The sequence below is a fragment of the Panthera leo genome, chromosome C1 (genome assembly GCF_018350215.1).
Source record: "Panthera leo isolate Ple1 chromosome C1, P.leo_Ple1_pat1.1, whole genome shotgun sequence".
Lineage (NCBI taxonomy): Eukaryota > Metazoa > Chordata > Mammalia > Carnivora > Felidae > Panthera > Panthera leo.
Window position 1 is genome coordinate 11,761,853 of NC_056686.1, and position 25,451 is coordinate 11,787,303.

General features: G+C 43.1%; 1 protein-coding gene across 1 annotated transcript in view; it reads right to left on the reverse strand.

The window, feature by feature from the left end:
• Positions 1–340: 340 nt before the first annotated feature.
• The window catches only part of FBXO42 (F-box protein 42), a 94,734-nt gene continuing 69,623 nt past the window's right edge, over positions 341–25,451 (reverse strand). The window contains exons 5-10 of the mRNA XM_042949070.1: positions 7,702–7,855; positions 6,390–6,500; positions 4,891–4,987; positions 4,353–4,409; positions 3,587–3,703; positions 341–2,933 (exon numbers count right to left, since the gene is read on the reverse strand). Of these exons, the coding sequence (XP_042805004.1) occupies positions 1,818–2,933; positions 3,587–3,703; positions 4,353–4,409; positions 4,891–4,987; positions 6,390–6,500; positions 7,702–7,855 (1,652 nt within the window). The 3' untranslated portion in view covers positions 341–1,817. The remainder of the gene's footprint in view (positions 2,934–3,586; positions 3,704–4,352; positions 4,410–4,890; positions 4,988–6,389; positions 6,501–7,701; positions 7,856–25,451) is intronic.

The window sequence follows — 25,451 nt, forward strand, 5'->3', positions numbered from 1 at the left end:
CATGGGACAGTTTCTGGAACACAGACCTCTCCCTGCAAGCTGGCCCCTTCCTGCGCTTGGCACCACAGGGGCTTTCCCACCAAGACCACATTGTAAAAGCTAATGGCCAGGGGAAAGAATTCAACATGATGTAATAGGAGAAAACACACTTATCAGACAGACTGCTCGGTGCTGGCCGAGAGCCAGGACCCAGGGCCAGCTGTAGCAGGCTTGTGCTTGGGAAATGCTAACAAGAAAAAGGGGAGTGTGAAAGATGGGAAATGCAATGTTTTGAAATTCAAATCCTAAGGGCAAAGTAAAAATCCTCTTTGCACTGATGAGAAATCACCAAGAATCCACATTTAAGTGGTGACATTTGACTTTATTCTAACATCTCCTACGTCCAGCCCATGGTTTAGAGACTGGTCACTTCCAAGAAGATTGGTAAACTTGTAACTTCCTATGTCAACCAAAGACATGCTCCAGTTGGTTGCACTTTATCTCAGAAATGGCGTGAAATAAAAACCCAAACCTTATTTGTGTCATACGTGAACAGCACAATCACAAAGGAGGGGCCGCTCCCGAGGTCGGCCTTGCAAAGACGCTAAGCACATGATGCTCAACCCAACCACCACTCAACAGCCAGGCAGAAAAACGCATGTCACCACAAGGGCAAAAATCATTTCTAGAAGGAGCTATTACTAGGATTTCCTTCCAGGATCAATTTCCACATTGCATGAATACGGACGGGTGGGCCCCATGTGCTCTGGAAGTAAAAACAAGCCCCAAAGGGAAAAAACAGTATTTTTTGATGCTTCAAGGACTTCTCATGATACTGGCATCTTGGAATTCCCTACCAGCCTCCTAAGTGATACCAGAGAAAGGGTTCCAGAAAAGAAATATCTCTAAGAGATTTCCCTGGGCACCTTAGCTTTGTAAAAGAAACAGAAAATGAGAAAGCTTTTAGGGCTTAAAAAAAAAAAATCCACATATGCCCCCCCCCCCCCCCCAAAAAAAAAGAAAAGAAAAAGGCAGCCTCTGAGGATCAAGTTTTAAGGGAACAAATGTGGTTTTTGGCAACTTGCAATCAAATACGATTGTCAGAAAATTCCAAAATCAGACACCAAAATGTTTTTTCTGAGACACAGAGGGACCACGCAAAAGACCAGCGGACACTAGGTAGACAGGCGTGTCTGCATAAACATCGTCTCACGGTGATCCTGGCACACACATGTGGACAAGAATTCCCGGCTGGGTAACTTTCCTCAGTCACGAGGGCAGAACGGGGCCAGGCAGAGGGCATTACCGCTCGGGTCCTCTGTGGTTTTCAAGGGAAGGGAGGAACAGTTCTCTACAGGCTCCTTCCCCCCCGCCAGCTCCTGGAGCTCGTGGGTCTGGAGCCTCCACCTGTGCACCTTACACACGCTCTTTCTTTCTCTAACTCCAAGAAGGCCACGTAAGGACTTATGGGGGCTCTTCAGTTGCCTTAGGTTAAGTTCTGACATTAGTCTGTTCCCTAAATTCTTGGTCTAGTTACCAGCAATGTAGAAAAAGGCAGCCGAGCCTCTGCTAAAACACAGCAACAATTTGATCTGAACCAGGACGGAGACCTCTCCCTCTCTGTAAACAGAGTTGGCTATATAATATAGATTTATATATTTATATATAATTTTTTTCGTAATGGAGGTTTGACCCCAGCCTGCAGTGAGTGAGGTTGGGAACTGGGGGTTTGGGGTAATTATGGGGTAATTCTGTCCTTTGTTTTCCCAATTCGCAGTCCAAATGCTTGCACACTGGAAAATTAAAAGCCACAGAAAGGGAAGGGGGTTTAGAACATATTATCTCTTTGCTCGCACAAAGTACAAGGCGTTTGTTTTTGGATAGTACTTCACATTCTGTTTCTTGTCCATGAGTCCTCCAAATATGATGAGTTCGCCCCTGCCTTGTACCACTGTGTGCAGGCTGGTTTCAGGAGGTCCGACCACAGAACTGCTATTAAATACTTTCCATTTGACCCGCCCCTTCTCCTTGGTGTCTTTAATGTCTAGCACGTACATCTGCATGGGCTTGCAGTTCATACTCTGGTACAAAGGTTTGCCAACATTCAGGGACTGCGGAGGGTGGTGGCCCAGGCGGCGGGCAATGGGAGGTAAGGAATGCCCATCCCCTTGGGCAGGCCCTGGGCGAGGGACGGGCACTGTTTCTCCACTGCTCAGGTTCTGGCTCCCGGGGGAGCCTGGAGAAGACCCCAGAGGAGGACTTAGTGCTGTGGATGCTGAGGGGCCTTTGGATGACATTGCTTTGATGGCTTCTAGGCTCCGACGCAGGGCACCTGGGGAGACAGCCCCTGCAAGGGCACTGGCCACGTGTGGTGGGGTATGCACACCATTCGTCTGTTCGGGAGGGTGTCTCGTGCTTCCCCCGACTGTCCTGTTGTCCACACCATCCATATGATTGCTACTCGAAGTGGGTTTCAGATCCCAATTCAGATCTATCGATCCTAACCTCAGATCTTTCTGATCTGGTAGTGACCCTCGTCGGGGGGCCAAAGAAAGTCCCATTTTGAGGTCATATCCGTCAGTGGTAGATGGAGTGCTAGGAGACACGGCCTGCACAGGGCTGTCCAAGGAAGAGCCACCAATCACTGCTGTTCCTGGAGACAAATTCCCACCATTGAGGATGGGGGAGCCATCTCCTCTGGCTGGGGACAGGCTCCCTTCCCGGGAACTTGAGGGGGTCTGCCTTTGAGCTCTGGGCCTCAGTGTTCCCCAGCGGCCGTTAACACAAGGAGCTTCATCCATACTCCTTACTGGAGACTGAGAGCGGTACTCTCGGGTTTCGGGAACCAGGGCTGGAGGAGTGGCGCTGATAGGTGATGGGCGAGAGTTCAAACTTGGGCTGAGTGGGGCTCTCCCGCTAGGAGCCTGACTGAAGACCACCACGCACTGCCCCACCTGGAAGACAAAAGACCTGTGCTCAGTTCTGATCATTCGTCTAAACGGCAAACATTTGATCAGGAGCATCTGGGGAGGCCAGGCATTTTGTAGGTACCTGAGGCACCGAGATGAACAGAATGGAGTCTGCCTTCTAGGCTAGAAGGGGAGATAAACATGGGGATAATTTTTGCTGGAGCGTGACAGGTGCTACCATTAGAGCTGTATGTACAGGACAGGGGAGGGGTGGAGGGAGGAATCAGTTTTGGTTTGGGGACCCCGAAGAAAGGTTCATAGACAAAGAGATGCTTAAAAAGCTAGCACTAAAAGGATCAGTGGGGTATATGGGGTGGGGTGGGGAGCGCCTGGCTAGGTCAGTCAGGAGAATGTGCTACTCTTGATCTTGAGGTTGTGAGTTCGAGCCCCACGTTGGGTGTTGAGATTACATGAATAAATACACTTAAAAAAAAAAAAGGATGAGTGGGGCCCACACAGGTTTCTCATCTAAAGGTTCATATATGAGCAATGCTCAAGGAGTTATGGTCAATGCCCACTTCTTTTATGATATCAAGGTATTTTTCATTTCTATACAAATTTGCTTAGAAGTCTGACGAGCTAATTTGGCCCTACAGTTAGGACGTCCTCTCTCACTGGCCTGTCAGTCCTCTGCTCACCCGGCAAGCTGGATGGCACCACAGTTCTGGAGCCCCATGATCTTCATTTTCTACCTTGAGTGGCTGCCAGGCCCAGGGGCCTGAATGCATGTGCAACAACCAAGCATCCTTGAAGAGCTGTAAGAGAAGGACCGACAGGAGGGCTCAGGTGTGGTATAGGTTACAAAACATACACACATAGTTGGAATCTCAAAGCCATGCTGTTTGGTCTAGAGAGTGTGTGGGCTCTTCAGAAGAGCAAAATTTTTGGTTAGCCATTCATTCATGCCCCTTCATTTATTCATATACCACCACTGGCCTGGAAATATGAAACTGTGCTTGTGACCTACGAATGAATTTTAAGTGGTTCTAAATTTTGCCTGTGGTACAGCGCATGGGTAGGTGGCGTAAATAATACATATCCATAACATTCTGAATCTGCATTCTTAAATAAATTCCACGTAAACTGTTTTTCTGTCCCACTCCTCCTAGAAAACATGACAGCAGCATTACAGCCTAAAGAGGAAGTAGGAGTAGGGAGAATATACAAATATTTAAGAGACGAACATCTCTGATTAAAAGTACCTCTCCCCCTCCAAAAAACAAAAACAAAAAGCAGATCTCAGCCAGAAAACACAAAGGTTATATATATACCCAAAGTGAAAACGTATTCTCTAAATACAAATGTGGAAATGGTCTTATAACTGCTTACAAGGTGACACAGGGAAACCAGTTTTGAACACTTAGCAACGTGTGCATCGGAATATGCCACACCAGCAATACTCACAGCGTTGGGACCGCCACACCCTCCAAGGATTAAGATAGTTGCATCATCTATGACAATCTGGGGAGAGGAAGACATTTAAAATAAAACCACAAAGACACAGGCACCTGACCTCCTATGCATCAGTGGTATATGAAAACAGCCTACCCAGATCCCAAATGAGAGTATTCTAGTCATCATAAGCTCTCCAGTCTCCCCAAACCATGTCAATTCTGATCTCTGGGGGCAAATTACTGATGATTCACCTGAATGGATATATCCTTTGTTGATCAAACATTAAAATGAGCGTACCAACCACATAAAATGCAGGGTTCTCTTGAGAAATGAAATAGCAAAGTAAATGCTTTGGGGAGAGGAATATAAAGCCACTAAAAATTAATACAACCCATTAGAAGTTGAAAAATAAATACCAGCAAAAAAGAACGACAAAGTCTCTTTGGCTTATGCATGTTGGCATCTTACCTGACTCCCTCCTCCCTTTCCCATCCTAACAGGAAGATGCTACAGTGTTTGCTGAATAGTTATTTTAATTCCTGAGCACCTGAGATTGGCCACCTCGAGGATGAGGACTGGGGCCGGAGATGTTCGGCTTGGACCACGCCCACTGCTCGAGGTCAAGGACCCAGACATCGTTGCTCCTATAAGATAAGGACAGGAGAATGAAGGAGTCGGGAGCCACCAGGGACCCCAGAGCTGATATAAATGAAGTTACATTGGTATTTTATTTATTATTATTTTTAAGTAGGCTCCATGCTGAACATGGGGCCTGAGCTCACAACCCTGAGATCAAAAGTTGCGTGCTCTACCAACTGAGCCGGCCAGGTGCCCCTTGAAGTCACATTTATAAAGATGCCTAGCAAAGTGCCATGCTGATGCCATCTTAAATTATTTTTTTCTTCCCCTTCTTTCCCTGGAACCCACCTCAAGAACTTCAAACCTTTGTTCTTCCCACTGACCCGTAAGTCCTCTTTTGAGTCAAACCTACAGCGACATACTAGTATCTAAAGTAAGAACGAATTTTCGTTGGAAGTTTAATTGGCAACAGCTACTGGTCAAGATACAGTCTTTCAAAAGCAAAAGCCACAAGGAAGAGAAAAAAACTGATGCAAAAAGTAGCTCTATCATTGTCTAGGAGATAAAGATTTGTCAATTCTGGCTATACAAATTAATTTCACCACGGCTAATGAGATTTGCAGTTTTATCGAGGACAAACTGGCATCTCCAACCCCCAAGGGACCAGTACGGCAAGGACAGACTCCTGGAAGGCAGTCTCTATTTTACAGTCATCTCGCTAAGGTCGTTTATTCACATAGAGGAACACGGAATAAGAACTCTAATACCGTAAAGCCCTAAACCGTCTCAGCTGAAGGGCAGCTCACGGTGTCTCAACTGTTTTAAAACAGGAAGATGTGGGGTACGCTGCCCGACAGGGAACAGGGTTGGGTCTGGAATGGTTTTACTGCTGACAGCCCATCAACCTGCCTTTCAGAGCACAGGGAAAATGACCACTGCTTGACGTTGGCCTGAGCTGCCGAGTCATGGCCAGAGATGATGAGGACAGTGGGTGTATCAGACCTGATAGATTTCTTGCTCCTACCCACCCCCCCCAACCCATCCTATCTGGAGAAGGAACCGTTTTCACCTGTCCTGTCAGTCTAGCTCTCTCCTCTAAAGCCCAAAAGGGCACAGGCTGGCTCACAAAGGAGAGCAGGTAAAAGCACCCTGTGCTTCTCGGACAGCAGCCTTCCGTAAGCACAGGTAGAAACAGACAAGGTGGAGGCTATCGCAGAATTTGATCCCACTGAATGAACCACATCCCAAATAAAAAGATCCTACACAGCTCTGACTTTATGGAGGAAGGTTTCCAATGTATTGCTCTATGATGAGGGGATCAACAACTGGAATGCTAGGAAGCAACCCGTGGTTGGATTAATTAGAACCATGCTCAGGAATACTAACCTGACTAGTTCACTCTTCTGACCTGTTATTCCCAGGAGTATTTACCTTCAGGTTGATAGTCAGCAAACCAAATATACTTACATTTGCCGGGATCCTAAGGAGCCACCAAAGACAATCATTTTATCATCTATCACACAGGAGGAGTGGCCAGCCATGGGAGGTGGCCCATGGGTTGTCACGATGCAGTTCCACCTAATATAAAAAGACAGAAAGAAGCCAAGAAGTCAGCACCACCTGGTCGTACGTGTTTCAGGTGGCAGCAGTAAGTCGGTATCCACTTGACGCGACGATTCTATCACCTTCAGTAGAGATACTGGTAGGATAATAAATGGAGGATGGCGGAAGGTATTTATGCCCTTCTTATAAACCTGCTAAAGCCATATTCACTTTCAAGTTCTCAGTGTGTATGGCTTGGAGGTAGAGTGGAGAGAGGACCAGGGAAGCCACCACGGCTCTTCGCCGCTCCAGGCTCGTGTGCGAAAGGAGCATCACCTCTACTTCCCTCTACAGTCCCGATCAGCTGCAACTACTGAGAGCCCTGTACTTAGTAGTCTGTTCCAAGAGCAAAGGAAAAAGAGTCAGGAGTCAGTCTTGGGGACACGGAAGGAACAATGAATCATCGGAATCCACAGCACACCTGGGGAATTAGCAGCCAGAACTATTCTCCAACTGGCACATTCATTTCTCTAGGAAGAGGATAAAATCTCTTCCACTTTTTCTCTTGGGAATAAAGGTTCATAGCTTTAGTTTCTTTTTCTTTGAAAACACTTTTAACCTTTTTCTCTAAACTTAACAACAACAACAACAATCTTTTAAAAACGTAAGCTCTACACCCAAGCTCTACCAGCCTGAACTCACGACCTGGAGATCAAGAGTCGCGTGCTCTACCGACTGAGTCAGCCAGACACCCCTTAGCTTTAGGTTTTAAGGGGGTCCTGTACACTCTCTGAAACTGTCAGCAAAATCTATGCATATGTAATTTTTTTTCCTGGAAAAGAGTCCATAGCTTTTACCAAATTCTCAAAGAGATTCCTGGTCACAGAAAAGATTCATTTATTCATATATGTATGTATATATAAATATGCATATGTGTATATATATATATATATATATATATATTTTTTTTTTTTTTAATTTATTTTGAGAGAGAGAGAGAGTGAGCACAAGCAGCGGAGGGGCAGAAGGAGAAAGAGAATCCTAAGCAGGCTCCATGCCCAGTGAGGAACCCAGAGTGGAGCCCAAGGAGGAGCTTGATGTCAGGATGGCAAGATCGTGACCTGAGCCGAAATCAAGAGTCAGACGCTTAACTGACGGAGCCACCCAGGCACCGCAGGAATCCATTTATCTAAAATCTTTTATTCCAGATTGGAAGAATCTTATCTTTGTGGCTTACCAGTTTTTAGAGGGTGAGTAAGTATGTATTTCATCAAAGAATCTCTCTGGTTGGTGTAGGGGATAAGGGCTTGGCCGCGTCCAGCCACCAAACAGCACCAGCAGGTCCTTGTACACGACCAGAGTTGCCCCAGCTTTAGGGGAAGGATAGGACCCTAGGAAAGTCAATAACACCATCGTCAGGATTCAGGGTCTCACAAGCTGTAGGGAGGTTGTCTATATATGACCATTCCCTGGAAGAGTCACAAAAGGGGAACCAATACCATAAAACTTAAGAGAAAGGCGGAGACAAAACTGGTTTGCAGGTCTGACAGAAAACCATCACCAATTTATACATTTTTTTTTTAGTATAGTTGACACACAATGTTACAACATAGTGATTCCACAAGTTTATACACTATGCTAAGTTCAACACAAGTGTAGCTACCACCAATGGCTACATCGACTATTACAATATCACTATCAATTTATACGTCTTTTATAATGAAAACAGAGAAACCTGAATTAGAGGAAAGTTACTTAGTTTGCTTACCTGAAATGAGGGATGAGAGTACCTATCTCATAAGGCTGTTTTGAGTATTAAGTAATACATCTGAAGCACACAGCACAGCGCCTGGCACCTAGTAGGTGCTCAATAAATGTTGACTCTCCTGCCCATCCCTTTAATAAGCTTAATAGACATAACAAAGGAAAGAAAACAACAGATCAAGGAGTATATGTACAGGCTAGTTCCTGGATGCAACTTAAAAAATAAAATAACTGCTGTTACCCAACATAGGTAAAAAGGGAGGCACGCAGTTCTCATTTGTTAGCATAGTGGCCTCTAGGCCTCTAACTGTGGGCTTCGCTAGCACAAATGGGGGCGAAATTTCAGGCGCAGTGTGAAGACATTGCAGTGAAGATGTAGGCCGCGGTACCAAGAGTGGCTATGAAGGCCCTCCGGGCTGGATCTGTGAGCTTTGCTGACCAAATTTTGGAACAACAGAAATGTGGCTTATGCTAGAAAACCTTACGGATAACAAATGTCACACAGGAGCATGATTTTTCAGAGCCCTTTCTGCATTTATGTAACAACTGCTAGTTCTCCCAACCTCTTACTCTGCATGCCAGAGTAGGTTTGCTTTAGTTTGCTTAAGACCAAAGAAATTTGTCTCAATACATACGTAAATATGTACATATGTACCCAGGTGTCAGTCAATACTAATATTCAAGAAAAAAAAAATGTTAAAGCTGCAGGGTCCCTTAAAAAAGACAAAAATCATCAGCAGAAGGAATCCCAACAGTGTATTAACCTCACGGCAGTGGAGGTGCTCCCATTCCGGGAGACAGAGGTGCCTTCCCCTTCAGCAAAGGGTTTTTGGGGACACGGTGTTGATGACAAAGTCTCAAGGTTGAAAAAGCGGAGTAAGTGATGGTCTTCTTGGGATCCAACTTAAGAGTAACTTACCATGGGATGAGAAGGTACCGATTCTCGAATATGGAGTGGGCATCTCAGAGTACGATGTGGCATCAGCTATTCTGAATACTTTTCTAATAGAACAGACACCAATCCAGACAGGATCTGACCACAGAAATGAGTCCTCTCTAGGAATGATTCTCCTGTCAATCGGCAGCACTGACTGAGGTCATACTGGCTGAGGTATTGCATGAGTTGGCTCTTGCTACCCTCCTACCCCCCAGGTATCATGACTAAGGGGGCTATCGTCCTTCACAGAGTCTTGCGATTTCTGGGGTAAACTTTTTGCCTTCCCGGGAGGAAGCCTCCTAGACCAACGAGAAAACCTAACTAATACAATGGTCTAGTTAAAATGTTAGTATTATCCCCAAATTATTTAATTTGTGAAATATCAAACAAAGCTTCAAGTTCTTACCCTTACCTTGGAACTCGTAAATACTATGAAAAAGTTGGGAAAAGCTTAAAAAACCTACCAGACTAAAATCTGGGTTTGGATTTGAAATACTGGAAATCCTGGCTTTTAAAATCAAGTGTATAAAGTAAAGCAGCACCGTTTGCAATGAAATGGATGGAGCTAGAGAGTATTATGCTAAGCAAAATAAGTCAGTAAGAGAATGACAAATAAAGAAGATATGGGTGTGTGTGTGTGGGTGGGTGTGGGTGTGTGTGTGTGTGTGTGTGTGTACACACACACACACACACACACACACACACTAGAATAGTACCTGGTGATCAAATGATCAAATAGTACCTGGTGATCAAAATGAATGAAATCTTGCCATTTGCAACAACGTGGATGGAACCAGAGTGTATTATTTGCTAAGCGAAATAAGTCAGAGAAAGCAAGTATCATATGATTTCACTCATATGCGGAATTTAAGAAACACAGCAGATGAACACAGAGGAAGGGAAGGAAAAATAAGATAAAAACAGAGAAAGAGGCAAACCTTAAGAGAGTCAAATACAGAGAACTGAGGGTTGCTGGGGGGAATGGGCTAAATGGGTGATGGGTATTAAGGAAGGCACCTGCTGGGATGAGCACTGGGTGTTCTATGTAAGTGATGAATCACTGGGTTCTAGTCCTGAAACCAATACTACACTGTATGTTAACTAACCGGAAATTAAATAAAAGCTTAAAAGAATACAATGAGGCAGCAGACCCAGGGTTCCCCAAACAGCAAGACATGGAAACAATCAGGGGCACCTGGCTGGCTCCATCGGAAGAGCACGTGGACTACTGATCTCAGGGTTGCAAGGTGAAGTCCCGTGTTGGGCCTAGAGCTTACTTTAAAAAAATTAACTAAGTTAAAAGACACGGAAACCACCGAACAGAATTTGTTTTATTTCTTGAGAGAGAGAAAGCAGGGGAGAGGGAGAGAAGGAGAGAGAATCTCAAGCAGGCACCACGGCCAGCAAGGAGTCCAACACAGGGCTTGATCCCACAACCCTGGGATCATGACCTGAGCTGAAATCAAGAGTCGGATGCTCAACTGACTGAGCCAGCCAGGCGCCCCCAAACAGAACTTTTAGTTGAACATTTGTATCAAATTTATATCAAAAAATTTTAAGTGCGTATACTTTCAATCAGTATTGAAAGCATATACTTCAATCAGTAATTCCATTTCTAAGGATTAATCTAATGATAGCTGGGCAAAATGAAAAAAGAAATAGATACAAGGATGCTCATTTGAAGTGTTAAAGTAGACCAAGAAACATCCATATAAAAAAGCAGTATGTGGTAATTAAAAATCATGCGGCTCTGGGGGCACCTGGGTGGCTCAGGTCATGATCTAACGATGTGTGAGTTTGAGCCCTGCATCAGGTTCTCTGCTGTCAGCACGGAGCCAGCTTCAGCTCCTCTGTCCCCCTCTCTTTCTGTACCTCCCCTGCTCACACTCTCTCAAAAATAAATAAACCTTAAACAAAATTCGGTGGCTCTTTATTTGTCTTAGAACAATCAACGCCCATGCTTTATTAGGCGGAAACTGAAAGCACCAAGTGACAGCGTGTCCATGTTTTAGGGGCTATGGGGATGGTAGGAATGGATGGGTAACTTGACTTTTTCCTACTTTTTTTAAAAGTTTATTTATTTATTTTGAGAAAACACACGCACACAGGAGAGAGCGAGAGATCAAGCAGGAAGGACAGAGAGAGAAAGAGAATCCCAAGCAGGCTGTCAGCGGACCCATTATGAATGAGACCACGACCTGAGCGGAAATCAAGAGTCAGAGGCTTAACTGACTGAGCCACCCTGGTGCCCCAGGTGACTTGATTGTTAAGAGAAATTGCAATTACAACTAATGATAATGACTAATATTTATTAAGCATGTATCATATGCTAGGCACCTAAGTGCTTTGCATGTATAAGCTAATTTAATTCTTCCCCCAAACTCCTAGTTTTATTCCCATTTTACAGATGAGAATACAGAGGCACAGCTCATATAAATAGTTTACCCAAGGTCATAGAACTAATAAGTGGTGAAGCCAGGATTCTGATCCGTTTAGTCTGGATTTAAAACTCATTCTTAGCCATTGTATTAAACTGCTCTTCATGCATACGGAGACATTCCTTCTGAGTAGATGCCATAAACAAGTCAGATACCGCAAAAGGTGGGAGTGTTTCAAAGCTGAAAAAGCACTTTCCTAAGTCTTAATTAATTAGGTAGGCCACAGAGACAGAGTCGATGAGAGGTTAGTAAATTGAACAGAAGGCTATTCTTAGGACCTCTTTTTCTCCACAAGGCTCTGGGTCACACCCTGCCTCTATTACAGGACCCTTTATTTGTCCTCGGGACTTTCCAAGGAAAGGTAAACTGAAGGAAAGGTAAACTGGGGCCGGTGACAATGACAACTCAATCCTTATGGATTATCTTAGGTAAGGACTTTCCAAAATGATTTCACACAAATATCTTGACCTTTTCGAAAGCCAAAATCCTTCCCTCTACTTCCTATCCCAAGGAGTGGGAGAACTCCCTCATCCAGTATTTCCAAGGCCTGTTTCACGTCACAAATACACACTTTAATTTCAGCATCTTAACATTTTGAGCCAACTAAAGTAGGGTCACACTTAAAGTTAATTAACTGTGTTCCTCCACCTAAATTTGGAAGTGGGAAAAAATTACCATAAGAAAACAAATGAAGCAGCAGGGGAGGGCAGGCAGAGAATTCAACATACAACCTCTACATAAAATTGTTCACCAAGGAGAGGTCAAAGATACTGGTGTATCAAATTTTCTGCGACCCCAATTATGCATATAATGTTTGCATTTGTTGCAAATTGAATACTTTTAAACTCTTGTTACTTTACTATTTTTTTTTTTTGTTTTTTTTTAATGTTTATTTATTTTTGAGAGAGAGACAGAGTGTGAGAGGCAGAGGGGCAGAGAGAAAAGGAGTCACAGAATCCGAAGCAGGCTCCAGGCTCTGAGCTGTCAGCACAGAGCCCGACGCAGGGCTTGAACTCACGAGCTGTGAGAACATGACCTGAGCCAAAGTCGGACGCTCAACCGACTGAGCCACCCAGGCGACCCAAATTCTTGTTACTTAAAAATCAACAGTGTGAAGCCTCTCTAAAAAGTCCCTAATTTTGTTTATTTTTTTTTTTTTATGTTCATTTATTTTTGAGGCGGGGGAGGGAGGGAGGGAGAGAATGTGAGCCAGGGGGGGGCAGAGAGACAGGAAGAGAGAATCCCAAGCAGGCTCCATGCTGTCAGCACAGAGCCCGATGAAGGGCTCAAACTCATGAGCTGTGAGATCATGACCTGAGCCGAAGTCAGATGCTGAACTAACTGAGCCACCCAGGCGTCCCAATAAATTTTTATTAACACACACCTGCCTACCACACCACAGACTGATTCACTGGGAATCCGGTCTGGTATGAGGTACTCTGACACTTGCAGACCCTCCACAGTTAAAAGGCCCATCATCATCATGGGGACGTATGATGAAATAAATCCCCTGCCCTCAAGAAAACTTATACATGAAAGTTTTATACTCATTAGGACGTTTCTTGGCCTACCTTCAACATAATGAGGCTACTGAGCCTCCAGACAGACTCTAAAATCGTTGTATCACGAAAGTAGAGGAAGAAAGGGTGTGACTCCCATGCAGGTTCTCATCGAGCACCACGGGACCAAATGTGCCCACCGGCAAACTTGGAGGGACATGTTACCTGGGCCTGCCCCCCCAGAGCCGACGGTCAGCCTCGTAGGCTGCATTCCCCACACACACCAAAGGCCTCCTAATCACACAGCAGACATGATCAGTGGAGAAAGGCACCCTACACACAGAACCAATATTCCCTAAAATCGCTCATCAGTTCAGATGTTTCCCAAGGTTCCTATGAAGTCAGGAAATCTCACGTGCGGAAGACAGCGGGAGAATTACAAGGCATTCTTGTTTACTTTTGCAAAGATGGTAAAATGGTGAAGCAATTCCAAATTCTGGTTTGGTTTCTTTGCCACTTTCCCACAACTGGAGTTTCTACTCGCACAGAACCAAGGGCTAGAAGAGCGGCTCTACTGCGGGTACAAGACAAAACAAGGACTGGTTTTAGTTAGGGATGCCTATATTTCATGCATGACTAGAAAGTCATTTCGACATCTCTACACCATGATCAGTCTTTGTTAGTATTATTGGGATGTTATTACAATGGTCTAAACAACAGCCACCATTCCCCTGGAACGTTAGTTCTCAAACTCCAGCTTCTGCTAACAGGTGGAGGACTTGCTACAATGCAGACTGTGGGCCTCACTCCGCGCTTCCCGTTTAGCGGGTACGGGGTGGGGGCCTAGAACTTACATTTCTAACAAAGCTTCCAGGTGATGCTCGTGTTTGGGGACCAGACTTAGAGAACCGTGTTGTAGAGTTAAACCATCGTTGAGTGAGCCTTTAAATAGTGCTCCAAAATGACATTACCGTGGACTATATGCAGAATTTTTTCTAAGCATACTCAGTATATGACTATATGGAACCCTTCATTATGGTGAACAGAGTAAGGACAAGGGTCCAAGGTGGGCTTTCCTTGACAAATGCTTTGCTCATGGGGGTGCTGAAAAGAACACTCACATTTTCAGTATACAAATATTCTCTAGTCGTTCTCGTCTCTATGTCACTGAAGTTACACTTTGGAAAATAAAGAAAAGGAAAAAAACCACGTTCTGTCTACTGGCTTTCAGGCAAATCGCTTTAAGACTTACTCATAGCGACAGAGGTGAGCTGCTAATAGTTCTCCATGACTCTGAAAACAGAAAATTTAAGACTAGGAATTAGGGACTTCCGGGAGGTGAAGTCTGAAAACAACTACGAGCATGAAAAATTTAACCATGGGATTCATGAGCATACTGATAAATCCAGAAGAGAAGTACTAGGCAAAATCTTTACTTTGCTCATGGAATTCCAGAATGTTGTACCATGTGGTTCTTTTTTAAATTATTTAATTATTATTTTTTATTTGAGACACAGAGCACACATGTGCACGCGTGTGCGCACAAATGGGGGAGAGGGGCAGAGGGAGAGAGAATCCTAAACAGGCTCCATGCTCAGGGCAGAACCCTACACATGGCTCACTCCCATGAACATGAAATCATGCCCCGTGCTGGGCTCTGTGCTGACAGTGCAGAGCCTGCTTGGGATTCTCTCTGCCCCTCCCCTGCGCTCTCTTCCAAAAATATAATGTTTTGTTCTGCAGATTTTTAAAAAATGTTTATTTATTTCTCAGAGAGAGCAAGCAAGCACATGCATGCGCAAGGGAGGGGCAGAGAGAGGGAGAGAGACAAAGAATCCCAAGTAGGTTCTGCGCTGTAAGCACAGAGCCGGAATCGGGGCTCGAACTCGCGAACCACGAGATCATGACCGAAGCGTAAACCAAGAAAGAGTCGGACGCTTACCTGACTGAGCCACTCCGAACTGGTTCCTACCTGGCAATCAAAAAGTTTTCCCTAGGATGCCTTCAGATTCTTTTACAGAAACGATGCCAAAGGGGACGCTGAAGAGTACCTGCTGAGGTTTCAGGTCACAGTCCCGCCCCATTCAGCCACTCTCCGCAAACACTCGCTTCCTCAGGGTAGCCCCAGAGAAGCTCCATCTGCAGGATGGAACTGGCCTCAAGGGCAAAGCAAGACCAGACGGACCAGACTGACCAACAACCGTATGGCTCAGTCTCTCTTGTGTGGCTACTTCTTCCCTGTGGCGGCCAGGAGCCTTGAGCTGGTGTGTGCATAGTGGGTAGGGGAGATGCATTTTGCTGACAGAATCCAAGCTGGGTCTTGGGAAGCCGACCAAGCCTTTGGCTTGATAGAGCTGTCATTATGGTAGTGTGTGAAGTAACTGACCTTGATAGCAAGAGTTCAGAGGTCAGGAAAAGAATAATTTGGAGAGGCATTTCCCACAACACCATATTAGCATCTGAATTAGAAAACCTAGAGGGCAGGAGAGGACAGGCTGGCATTGATAACTTAGGAGGGGAGAAATTCCTTAAAGAAAAACTACTGGAGTGATAATTTAACTGCTTATATCTCTCAACTGTTGGTTTTATAGGTAATACTCTGTCATGGAAACAAGAAAAGCCATGTTTCACGGTTTTATTATTTGAGGAATGGAGAGACAAAAGGAAAACTGAGAAGAACATTTTACAATCCCTGAGTGTGAAGTCCATCTTGGGCTGTAAACACCTAGAAGACTAACTGTTCAAAATGTTCTCCAGGAAAGACCACAGGGGTTCTGTCTGGAACGCAATCAGTCTCTCCCGGATAAAGAAAACATTTCCAATTTACCATCAATGTGGCCAATAGTAACTACAAGAAGTCTTTGCATTTACAGAGATGCCCTCAGAAGATACAAGTATATGGAGCTTATTTGACAGAAACAAAGTAGGAAACAAATACAAAGTTGCTCTTTGGGAAAGTCTCTACAGAATCCCTATGCTGCTTTCCAGAACTTGGTTCTAGTCAACTATGCTATTTAAACTCAGTCTAAAATAGAGACTTCAGTTACTCACAAAGAACACGGTACTAAATTCTTCTGCACAGGCATGGCCTTCTTTGGGACCTCTGCCAGCACATCCCTTCCCACACTAGGCTAAAGAGCCTCCTGGAGGGGGAAGGGTACTGTATGAACCCCGATCCCAGAATTTAGCACATTGTGTTGAAATTATCCATTTAGACTCTCCCAATAAGATTATACTATCCTAAAGGACAGGAACTGTTTCTTATGAAAATGCTGAACTAAATCCAATCCTGGAAACCAAATGGTTATAGATTCCTCATGAGGTGGGATAAGAAGTGGCTCAGCAGGGCTCAGCAAACTCAGCAGGGCTGAGGGCAAACACTTTTCTGGGTGTCTCCCTTACACTGCCTTTTTTTTTTTTTCCTTTTCCTATTTTATTCTTCAGTTGTAACATGGCCAGAAAGTTACTGATTGATATCAAAACAACTCACTAATATTAAGACAAAAGCTTGTCTGGATCTTGGGCTTCAGGGCATACATTTTCATTATTATAATTATACCTACATCTTTAAAAAAATCGCTCCTTGGGTCATCCAAAGCAAGAGGAACATCCAAAACAAGAGGAACTTTTGTAATGGGCATGACAAAAGTTTAGATCCTGTATGACTGCATATACCACAGGCGTTAAAAAAAAAAAAAAAGAAATTCCATATTGGCATTGTTTTCACTTCTAAATAAACCCATGAGAAAGGCCACTTGATGAATAGGGCAGTACTTATCAGCTAAAAATTAACAGCATGAAAACCAATAATAGTTCCTTGTTACCATTTCAAGTGGTCTTTTGATCCAATTTCTCCTGGAAGAGAGGAGGTCCACAGTCAGTTTAATCAGATAACTTGTTAATTGCAGTTCTAATGGGGGTAGGAGAGTGGGTACTCTTTGAAGTGGCTCTGTTTAGAAGTAAAAACAATGTTGCTAGTCATAAAGTTTCTGGCCTGGTGTCAAAACAGGGAAATCCTAGTCAGGCAGGAGAGAGCCAGACTGAAATATGGTATAATCTATATATTCTCTCCCCTGGAAGACTGAGGTTTTACCCAGACTTGTGCTATGCACATTTTCCCACTCTTCTCTCCAGTAGGAGATAACGTATACCCACCTCAGAAAAGTATGTATTCTGGAAAAATCCCAGCATCTGAACTTTATAAACAAACAGGAAGAGTTCCTTCCTTTCCTAGGGGAACCCCAAGGCTCTGCTCTCATTCACCTGTCCTGAGACCACCACAGACCCAGGTTGTTCTAGATTGCAAATGGCTAGAGGAGACAAGGAGAAATCACCAGCTCATATAGATTAACTAGGAACGGGTCCAGGGATCGGGAAGGAGCTAATATAGCAACATATTGCAAAGAACTGAAAGTAGTTGGCTAAGTAACATCCTATGCCTTCTTCACAGAGATTAGTACATGGAAGTGCTGAGCGCTGGGTGCCTTCCTTCTATGAAAACAGAAAAATATTTAAGATACTTCATAGGCGTTTTAATCAAAAGCACGTCATCTTAATAAAAACATGCAATTGGCCTTAAAAATAAACTGTAACAAATTGTGAACAGAATCCAAATTCATTAGTTTGCTACTTTTCTCTTCATGAATCAGATTTCCTTTAACAATCTATCCATCCATACAGAAGTCCTGGATCGATATAGTTTATAACTTACTTTAAACACCTCCGTCTACTCTCTTGCATCACCAGTTAATTTTCTTCCTAGTGCATTAGATTTTCTTTGTATTGACTGATTTGTTTATGGGCTGTCTTCCCCCCAAACAGACCTGTGTCTTGTTCACTCCTATATCTGCCACAGCTTGGACAGCACTGGGCATAAACATTCAATAAATAAAGGCGTGAAAATGAATAAACAAAGGGATGAAGGCAATCCCTTTTCAAGCTTTGGGAACTTGAGGATAACTTCTGACCACTCTCCACTCCCTAGCTAGTACTTCTGTATATATACAAACTGAACTTAATCAGATTCTACATCTCCCTCCATCTGAATACTGTATTGCATGTAATCTGAACAAAAACTACGAAAGGTAGATATCACCATCTCTATTCTAAAGGTGAGGCAAATGAGATGTTACATAACCTGTTTACGGTCACCGGTTACTAAGCAACAGAGATCTGATGCAAACCTGTGTTTGCCTGGCACAAAAACCAAGCTCTTAATGTTATTACTAACCAGTCTCCTTCCTTCTCACAACACATTCCTCCCATCATTTTAGGTAGGGAGGCCCTAATTATGAGCAGTACCTTTAATTATTAGCCAAGCAGTCTTTCCTCCCCCAAATCTCTATAATACTTAGTTATATCATCAGATCTTTCTACTTAGAGCAGGATTAAGTGAATAGAGAACTCTCTGGGATACTCACTGTATCTAGAGTATGTCTTATTTTTTTTTTTTTAAGGTTTTTAAAAAGTAATCTCTACACTCATTGTGGGGCTCAAACTTACAACCCCAAGATCAAGACTTGCATGCCCTACTGACCGAGCCAGCTAGGCGCCCCTAGAATATTTCTTAAAGTTGACATGGTAGGTCTTAAGTAAGAAATGAGTGATATGTCCACAAACAAACTCACATAAGAATGTTGACTGCAACTATATTCAAAGCAGAAATAACCCAAGTATTCATCAACATTAGAATAGGTTAAAAAAAAAAAAAGTAGTATATTCACATTAAGGAACAGTTACAGCAACGAAAAGGAATAAACCCCTGATAAATGCAACCGCACAGATCAATCTCAAACAGACCAAGATGAATCTCAAGTCTCTTAGAAGTCAGAAGGTGGTTACCTCGGTGGGGAGTGGTATTGACATGAAAGGGCATGAGGGAACTTTCTGAGGTGACAAGTATTTTGTTTCTTGATCTGGGTGATAATCACATGGGTGTATACACAGTTTAAAAAGTCTGAGTAGGGGCGCCTGGGTGGCTCAGTCGGTTAAGCGTCCGACTTCAGCTCGGGTCACGATCTCGCGGTCCGTGAGTTCGAGCCCCGCGTCGGGCTCTGGGCTGATGGCTCGGACTCTGGAGCCTGTTTCCGATTCTGTGTCTCCCTCTCTTTTTGCCCCTCCCCCGTTCATGCTCTGTCTCTCTCTGTCCCAAAAATAAATAAACGTTAAAAAAAAAAAATTAAAAAAAAAAAGTCTGAGTTGTGCAGAGAACAAATCTAAGATTTATTCATTTTATGGTATGTAAATTATGTTTTAATAAAGTATTAAGAAAAAAAGACTAGCTAATGTCAGAGCTGATAGAATGAAGTGAACTGTAAATCATGTTTATACCACCGTCACATGGCATCAGCCACTCCTTTTACCAGGAAACAGAAAGACCAATCCACTGCCAGAAAATTCATTACGGGAGGTCTTTGAGAACATATTCCTTCCATAAAATGCAACCACGCTGTAACTCATATATGTAAATAAAACAGCAAGAAACAACTTAAGATTGGGCAATGAATTTCAGAAACATTACTAAATGGGCAAGAAGGCAAAAAAGGAACACAGCATAAAAGCCGACAAATCAAATATAAAATAGCCCATAGTCACTCCTAGAGAGAATTATGGAACAGAGGAAATTATCAGGCACGCTGCTTGTTTGAAAAAGTAGAATTAATTAAAGCAGTATTTCAAGAGTTCATTTCCCAAAAAGGAGATGAGAGGTAGCTTCTAAGTTTTGAAAAGTTAAAGTAGTCTCTAAGAACCTAAGTTGATATTTCAAATTAATAAATGACCAATCACAATTCTCACCCACCTAGAAGACCAACCACCCTGCAGATTCTTTACAAAATCTCCTCAAGGTCACAAGAACTGAAAAACTTGAAAAACCAGCCCAATCCTGACTGTACAGAGAATAAACAGCCAAATAATAAGCACCAGGGCATGAGCTGGTGCAAGGCACTGCCGAGTTTCCTAGAAGCCAACAGTGTCATGGGGAAGGAGTCAGAAATGAGTCTAGCATAGTATCTTTTGTGTTCCCCCACATAAGATTAGCTTTCTGCAATTTCACTCAGGACACAAAATAAAATTAAGAAATCTGAATAGCACTGGAGATAGGGATAAAGCATCATACAAAATGAAGTCTACTGTGCTCATAAAACACCAAGTGCTATTGGTGGGGGGTGGTTACGTGGATACCTGAGAAAAACAAACACTAGATGGTCTGAGAGTCTCACTGCACAGGAAATGCAACCAAAAACTGCCTGTCAAGAGGGTGGGCAGACGGGATAACAGTGTGGGTATGGAGGCTCAGAATTCTAAGGAAAGTCACTGCTTATGCTCAGTGACACTCAGACTTCTATCTAAAATAAGAAAAGGCAGGGGTGTCCGGGTGGCTCAGTTGATTAAGCGTCCAACTTCGGCTCAGGTCATGATCTCATAGTTTGTGGGTTTGAGCCCCACGTTTGGCTCTGTGCTTGACAGTGTGGAGCCAGCTTGGGATTCTCTCTCTCTTTTTCTCTGCCTGTCCCCTGCTCTCTCTCTCTCTCAAAATAAATAAATAAACTTAAATTTAAAAAATAAATAAATACAATAAATAAAATAAAATAAAATAAAATAAAATAAAATAAAATAAATAAAATAAAATATAAGAAAATGTTTATAGAGTTTTAAGAAAGGACAGAAAAACTCATGAGCTGGACCAAGTAAATAAAAGTGAAAGGATGCAGAATTTTCAACATGGACAGATTTTAATACATTTTGGCAATCAAGACATTAAATAATCAAGAAAAGATCCGGGGCGCCTGGGTGGCTCAGTTAGTGGAGTATCCGACTTCAGCTCAGATCATGATCTCATGGTTGTGAGTCTGGGCCCCACATTGGGGCCTCTGTTGTCAGCACAGAGCCTCTGTCCCCCTCTTTCAAAAATAAACATTAAAAATTTTTTTTTTAAAAAGGGGCACCTGGGAAGCTCAGTTGGTTAAGTGTCCGACTTTGGCTCAGGTCATGATCTCGCAGTTCATGAGTTCAAGCCCCACACTGGGCTCTGTGCTGAGCCTACAGCCTAGAGCCTACAGCATGCTTTGCATTCTGTGTCTCCCTCTCTCTGTCTTTTCCCCGCTAATACTCTTTCTCTCCCTCTAAAAAATAAATAAACATTTTTTAAAAATTAAAAAACAAACAAAGATCCATAGGTAAAATTAGTTGGGCCTTCTCATTCATAAAGAAAATATTAAAACAGTGAGGTCAATGATCAGTTTTTAGCACAGAGAAAAGAAGAAGCTTGGATTGTATTTGAAAGTCCTCTTGTTAAATATGGTCCAACATTTACCAGTTGATAGGCATCTACCTCTCTCTCATCTCCACAGAACTGGCATTCTCAGAACATAATGGTAAGTTTTAAAAATGTATAAAGTGTTTAGATTCAAAACAACACTACAAAGCAGAATCTAACGCCTTTGAACACACTAATAAGTTATTTAAAAAAATTCCACATCCAGCTATTTCAATGTCAATACTGACACCTGGGACCTAAGCCAAGGGAAGGACTGGGTGATCTTTTCCAGAACACACTCTCCTGGTTAGCTGTTCTGGGTATACCTGGTGCCAGGTATCAGTCCCACACTCCCTTCTTTGTTTTGACATTTCCTGAACATGTTAGCACAGGCTCAGGAAAGACTAAACTTTTCTACCAGACACAGGACAGCAAAGCTTCATCAATGGATCCAAGAGCCCTGTGTGCACCATTTTTCAGATATCATTTACAGAGTAAGAGAAACAGTAACACTCTGGGCAGTTCCAGAACTTTCCAGCTTTAAGGATATTCTGGCCTTCCCACAGACATCTGATATGACCAATATTCTTTCTTTTTCTTGCCCAACTCCAAAAGTAAACTAGCTTTTCTGCTAGATTACTCAGTGATTTTGGAAGATGTGATTATTTGTTTAGGAAACAGTCTTAATGAAAACAAAATTATTTCCAATAGAGCTTTTGACTCTGCACGGCTGGAAAAATCTTGATGTGTTAGGTCAAAAAAAAAGATGTCTTCAGCATTCTGCTCCCCGCCAAAAGAAATTTGAAAAGGCAAATCATATTGATATTTGAAAATTCTCTAAGCTGTGAAAAGGTTTCCTCAAATGACATATACCCTTCTGCTCATTATCCTTTTCTGACTCTGATCACAGACATAACGGCCAGAGAGCTTAGTTTTTCCCCCAAATTCAATAGAGTATCAAGGACCAAGGGCAACTACAAATAAAGGGAATCACAGGAAAAGAAAGAAAAACAAACTAGGAAAAAGAATTTTAAAGGAAGGGCAAAAAAAAATTTTTTTTTTATAGTAGAGAAATCTAATAAACACTGTCTCAGCCAGGTGATCAAGGTTAAGATCAATGGTAAAAAAATCATGTTCACAGTATGTACCCTCAACAGGACGTGATAAGGACATTTTACCACTGTGGTGTTCCTCCCCAAAACCTGTAACTCTAATCTAACCGTAAGAGAAACATCAGACAAACCCAAAACGAAGGACAGTCCACACAATACCTGACAGTACTTCTCAAAACTGTCAAGATCATCAAACTAGGGAAGTCTGAGCAACTATCACAGCCAAGAGGAATCTAAGGAGACACAAAGACTAACTGTAATGTATCTTGGATGGGACCTTGGAACAGAAGAAAGGTATTAAACAAACAAAAGAAAAAGAACTGGGGAGCCTGGGTGGCTCAGTCGGTTGGGCGTCTGACTTCAGCTCAGATCATGATCTCACAGTCCGTGGGTTCAAGCCCCGCGTCAGGCTCTGTGCTGACAGCTCAGAGCCTGGAGCCTGCTTCAAATTCTGCCTCCCTTTCTCTCTGCCCCTCCCCTGCTCACACTCTGTCTGTCTGTCTCTCTCTCTCTCTCTCTCTCTCAAAAAAAAGAATAAAGTACAGACTTTAGTTAATAATAATGTATCAGTACTGGCTCATTAATTGTCATAAATGTACTACACTAACGCAAGCTGTTAACAATAGGGAAAACTAGGTGTGGGGCATATGGGAACTCTGTTCTATTCTAAAATAAGTCTATTTAAAAAGTTTTTTAAAACGTGAAAGAAATTATAGAAAAATAAAACTACTCACAGCATGGCAGAGGAGAAAGAACACAGACTTTAGAGATAAAATCTTGGGTTTCAATCACTGCTCCATCATTTATTGGCTGTGTGATCTTAGGTAAATTACTAGGTGATTTTCTGAGCTCCAGTTTCCTCATCTGTAAAATGGGGATAACAGCAGTGCCAACCTAACTGGGTCGGTTTGAAGGTTAGATAGTTTGTCTGAAGAATCTGAGACAACCAACACCCCACCCTAAAACGCTTTCAAGGGTGTCATCCATACACATTTCCTCAGACAGCAGGCCACTCCTGACTAATCAGAGTAAAAGGTAGCTGTTTCTACAAAGAAGCAGTTAAGAGAACACCGAGCAGTCATCCTTCTTCCTTAACAACAGTTTAGGAGTCTAGCTTCAAGCATTACACACTCACCTAACAGACCGCGATAACAAAGTGAAGTCACAGATTGTGCAGTAAGAAAAGCCAAAAGATTTTGGAGGGATCCAGGATTTCCAAATTTAGCTAGGGATATTTTCTCTTTTTTAAAAATGGAGATCCTCCACTCTATTCCCAACCTCTTGAGATTAGGTGAGGCTGCTATGAGGCAGAGGAATCTATTTTTTTTAGTAAGCTTCTTCCCAGGTCACTTGGACAAAAGTGACTTTTGTCAACCTGTGACTTTTAGGAGCAGTGATCTTGTCTCTACCTCTTTCACGGAGAAGAAACCGAGGCCCAATGAATACACAAGTGATCAAGGATTAAGTTCAGAGGCAAGTGACTCAGGAGTGGCAAGGGTAGCCTGGTTGCGTATCTCTGTCCCTGAGTGTTTTCTAAAACAAAGGGTCTGAGCCATAAGCCATCACTTGGAATTTCATGTGTGATTGATAGGGTAGAAACTGAAAAGCAAAAAAATGTATTGGACAATAAGATTCTATAGGGAGAATGTAGTGGGAAAATCAACTGTGCTCTAGGACTCGTTAACAGAGAAGACAAGTTGAGTCTTAAATCCTTATCTAACATCTATCAACTCTCCTACCTGTGGAAAATTCTAAAACTGAAATTTGTTCCCCTTTTGTAAATGGGTGTGGGCTAATCTTGAAGTTCTGAAAACCAGAACACTCCAATTTTAAGTGCAAAAATGTGTACTTGAACATCTCTACTTTGATTTAAAGTAACCAAAAAAGGCCGTGACTTATAATGTTATTATACATTAAACAGATGCCACAATTACCTTCCGTCTGACTAGAGGGTATTTTAGAAACAGTGTTTAAACATTAGTCTTTTGAAGGACCTGTCCCAAGAACTGTGCATTTGCTGGGGAATCAACACAGGCTGATTAGAATTAAGGTGTTCCCTTAGCACAACTCCAGAAGGTGGAAGATTCAACTTCCTAGAACACCTGGCAAAGACTACAATGTAGACAATTGTACATTCACACTCACCGCCAGGATGTTCGATGGCCTGTTCTGCTCCACCCTCGGTTATTCTATCTAAGCGATAAAGCAATCAGGACTTCTACCGGTTCCCACATCTCCCCATCCGCCAGCATCTGCAATCACATGCTCCTTCCTGCTCCTTGCGATAAATGCTCAATGCTCTCGTCCATGGCCAGCCCTCTCCCTTTCTTACCCCTCGAGGACAAGCTCTAACGATCCTTCCTCTCTATCCACATCAAGTCTTCCCTCTAGATCATTCCCAGCAGCACGAATATGCTATAAAATCTGCCATCTTAAAAAAACAAACCTCTCAAATGTACATTCCCCTCCGCTTAGTGCTTGGTTTCTCTGCTCTCTTTTACAGCAAAACTCTTCAAAAACGGGAATGCACTGTTTATACGTCCTGTCTTCAACTCCTCTCTTCCCACTGTCTTGAAACCATTCCAAATACACTTTCGTCCTTATCACTCATTGAAAGTACTCTTCACTCAACCTAAGGACAATTCGAAGTCCTCAAATGACTTGACCTCTTCCTTGAGTAGGACCCGGCTGCTATTTCCTCCCCTCCCAGAAACACTTTCAAGTCTGGTGGCTTCTAAGATGCCTCATTCTCCTGTCTTCCCCCACCCACCTCCACAGATATGCCTTTGCTAGTTTTTTTTTTTTTTTTTTTTTTTGCTGTTTCTCCCTCTCTCCCTGATCCCCAAACAAAGCTATGTCCCAGACTTCCCTGGTCATCTCACCCAGGGAATCCATGATGCTAATCACTCCCATATGGCTATCTAGACAACTGTCTCAGGCGTGCAGGTCTCTCTGGAACTCCAGACACAACTCCACCTGG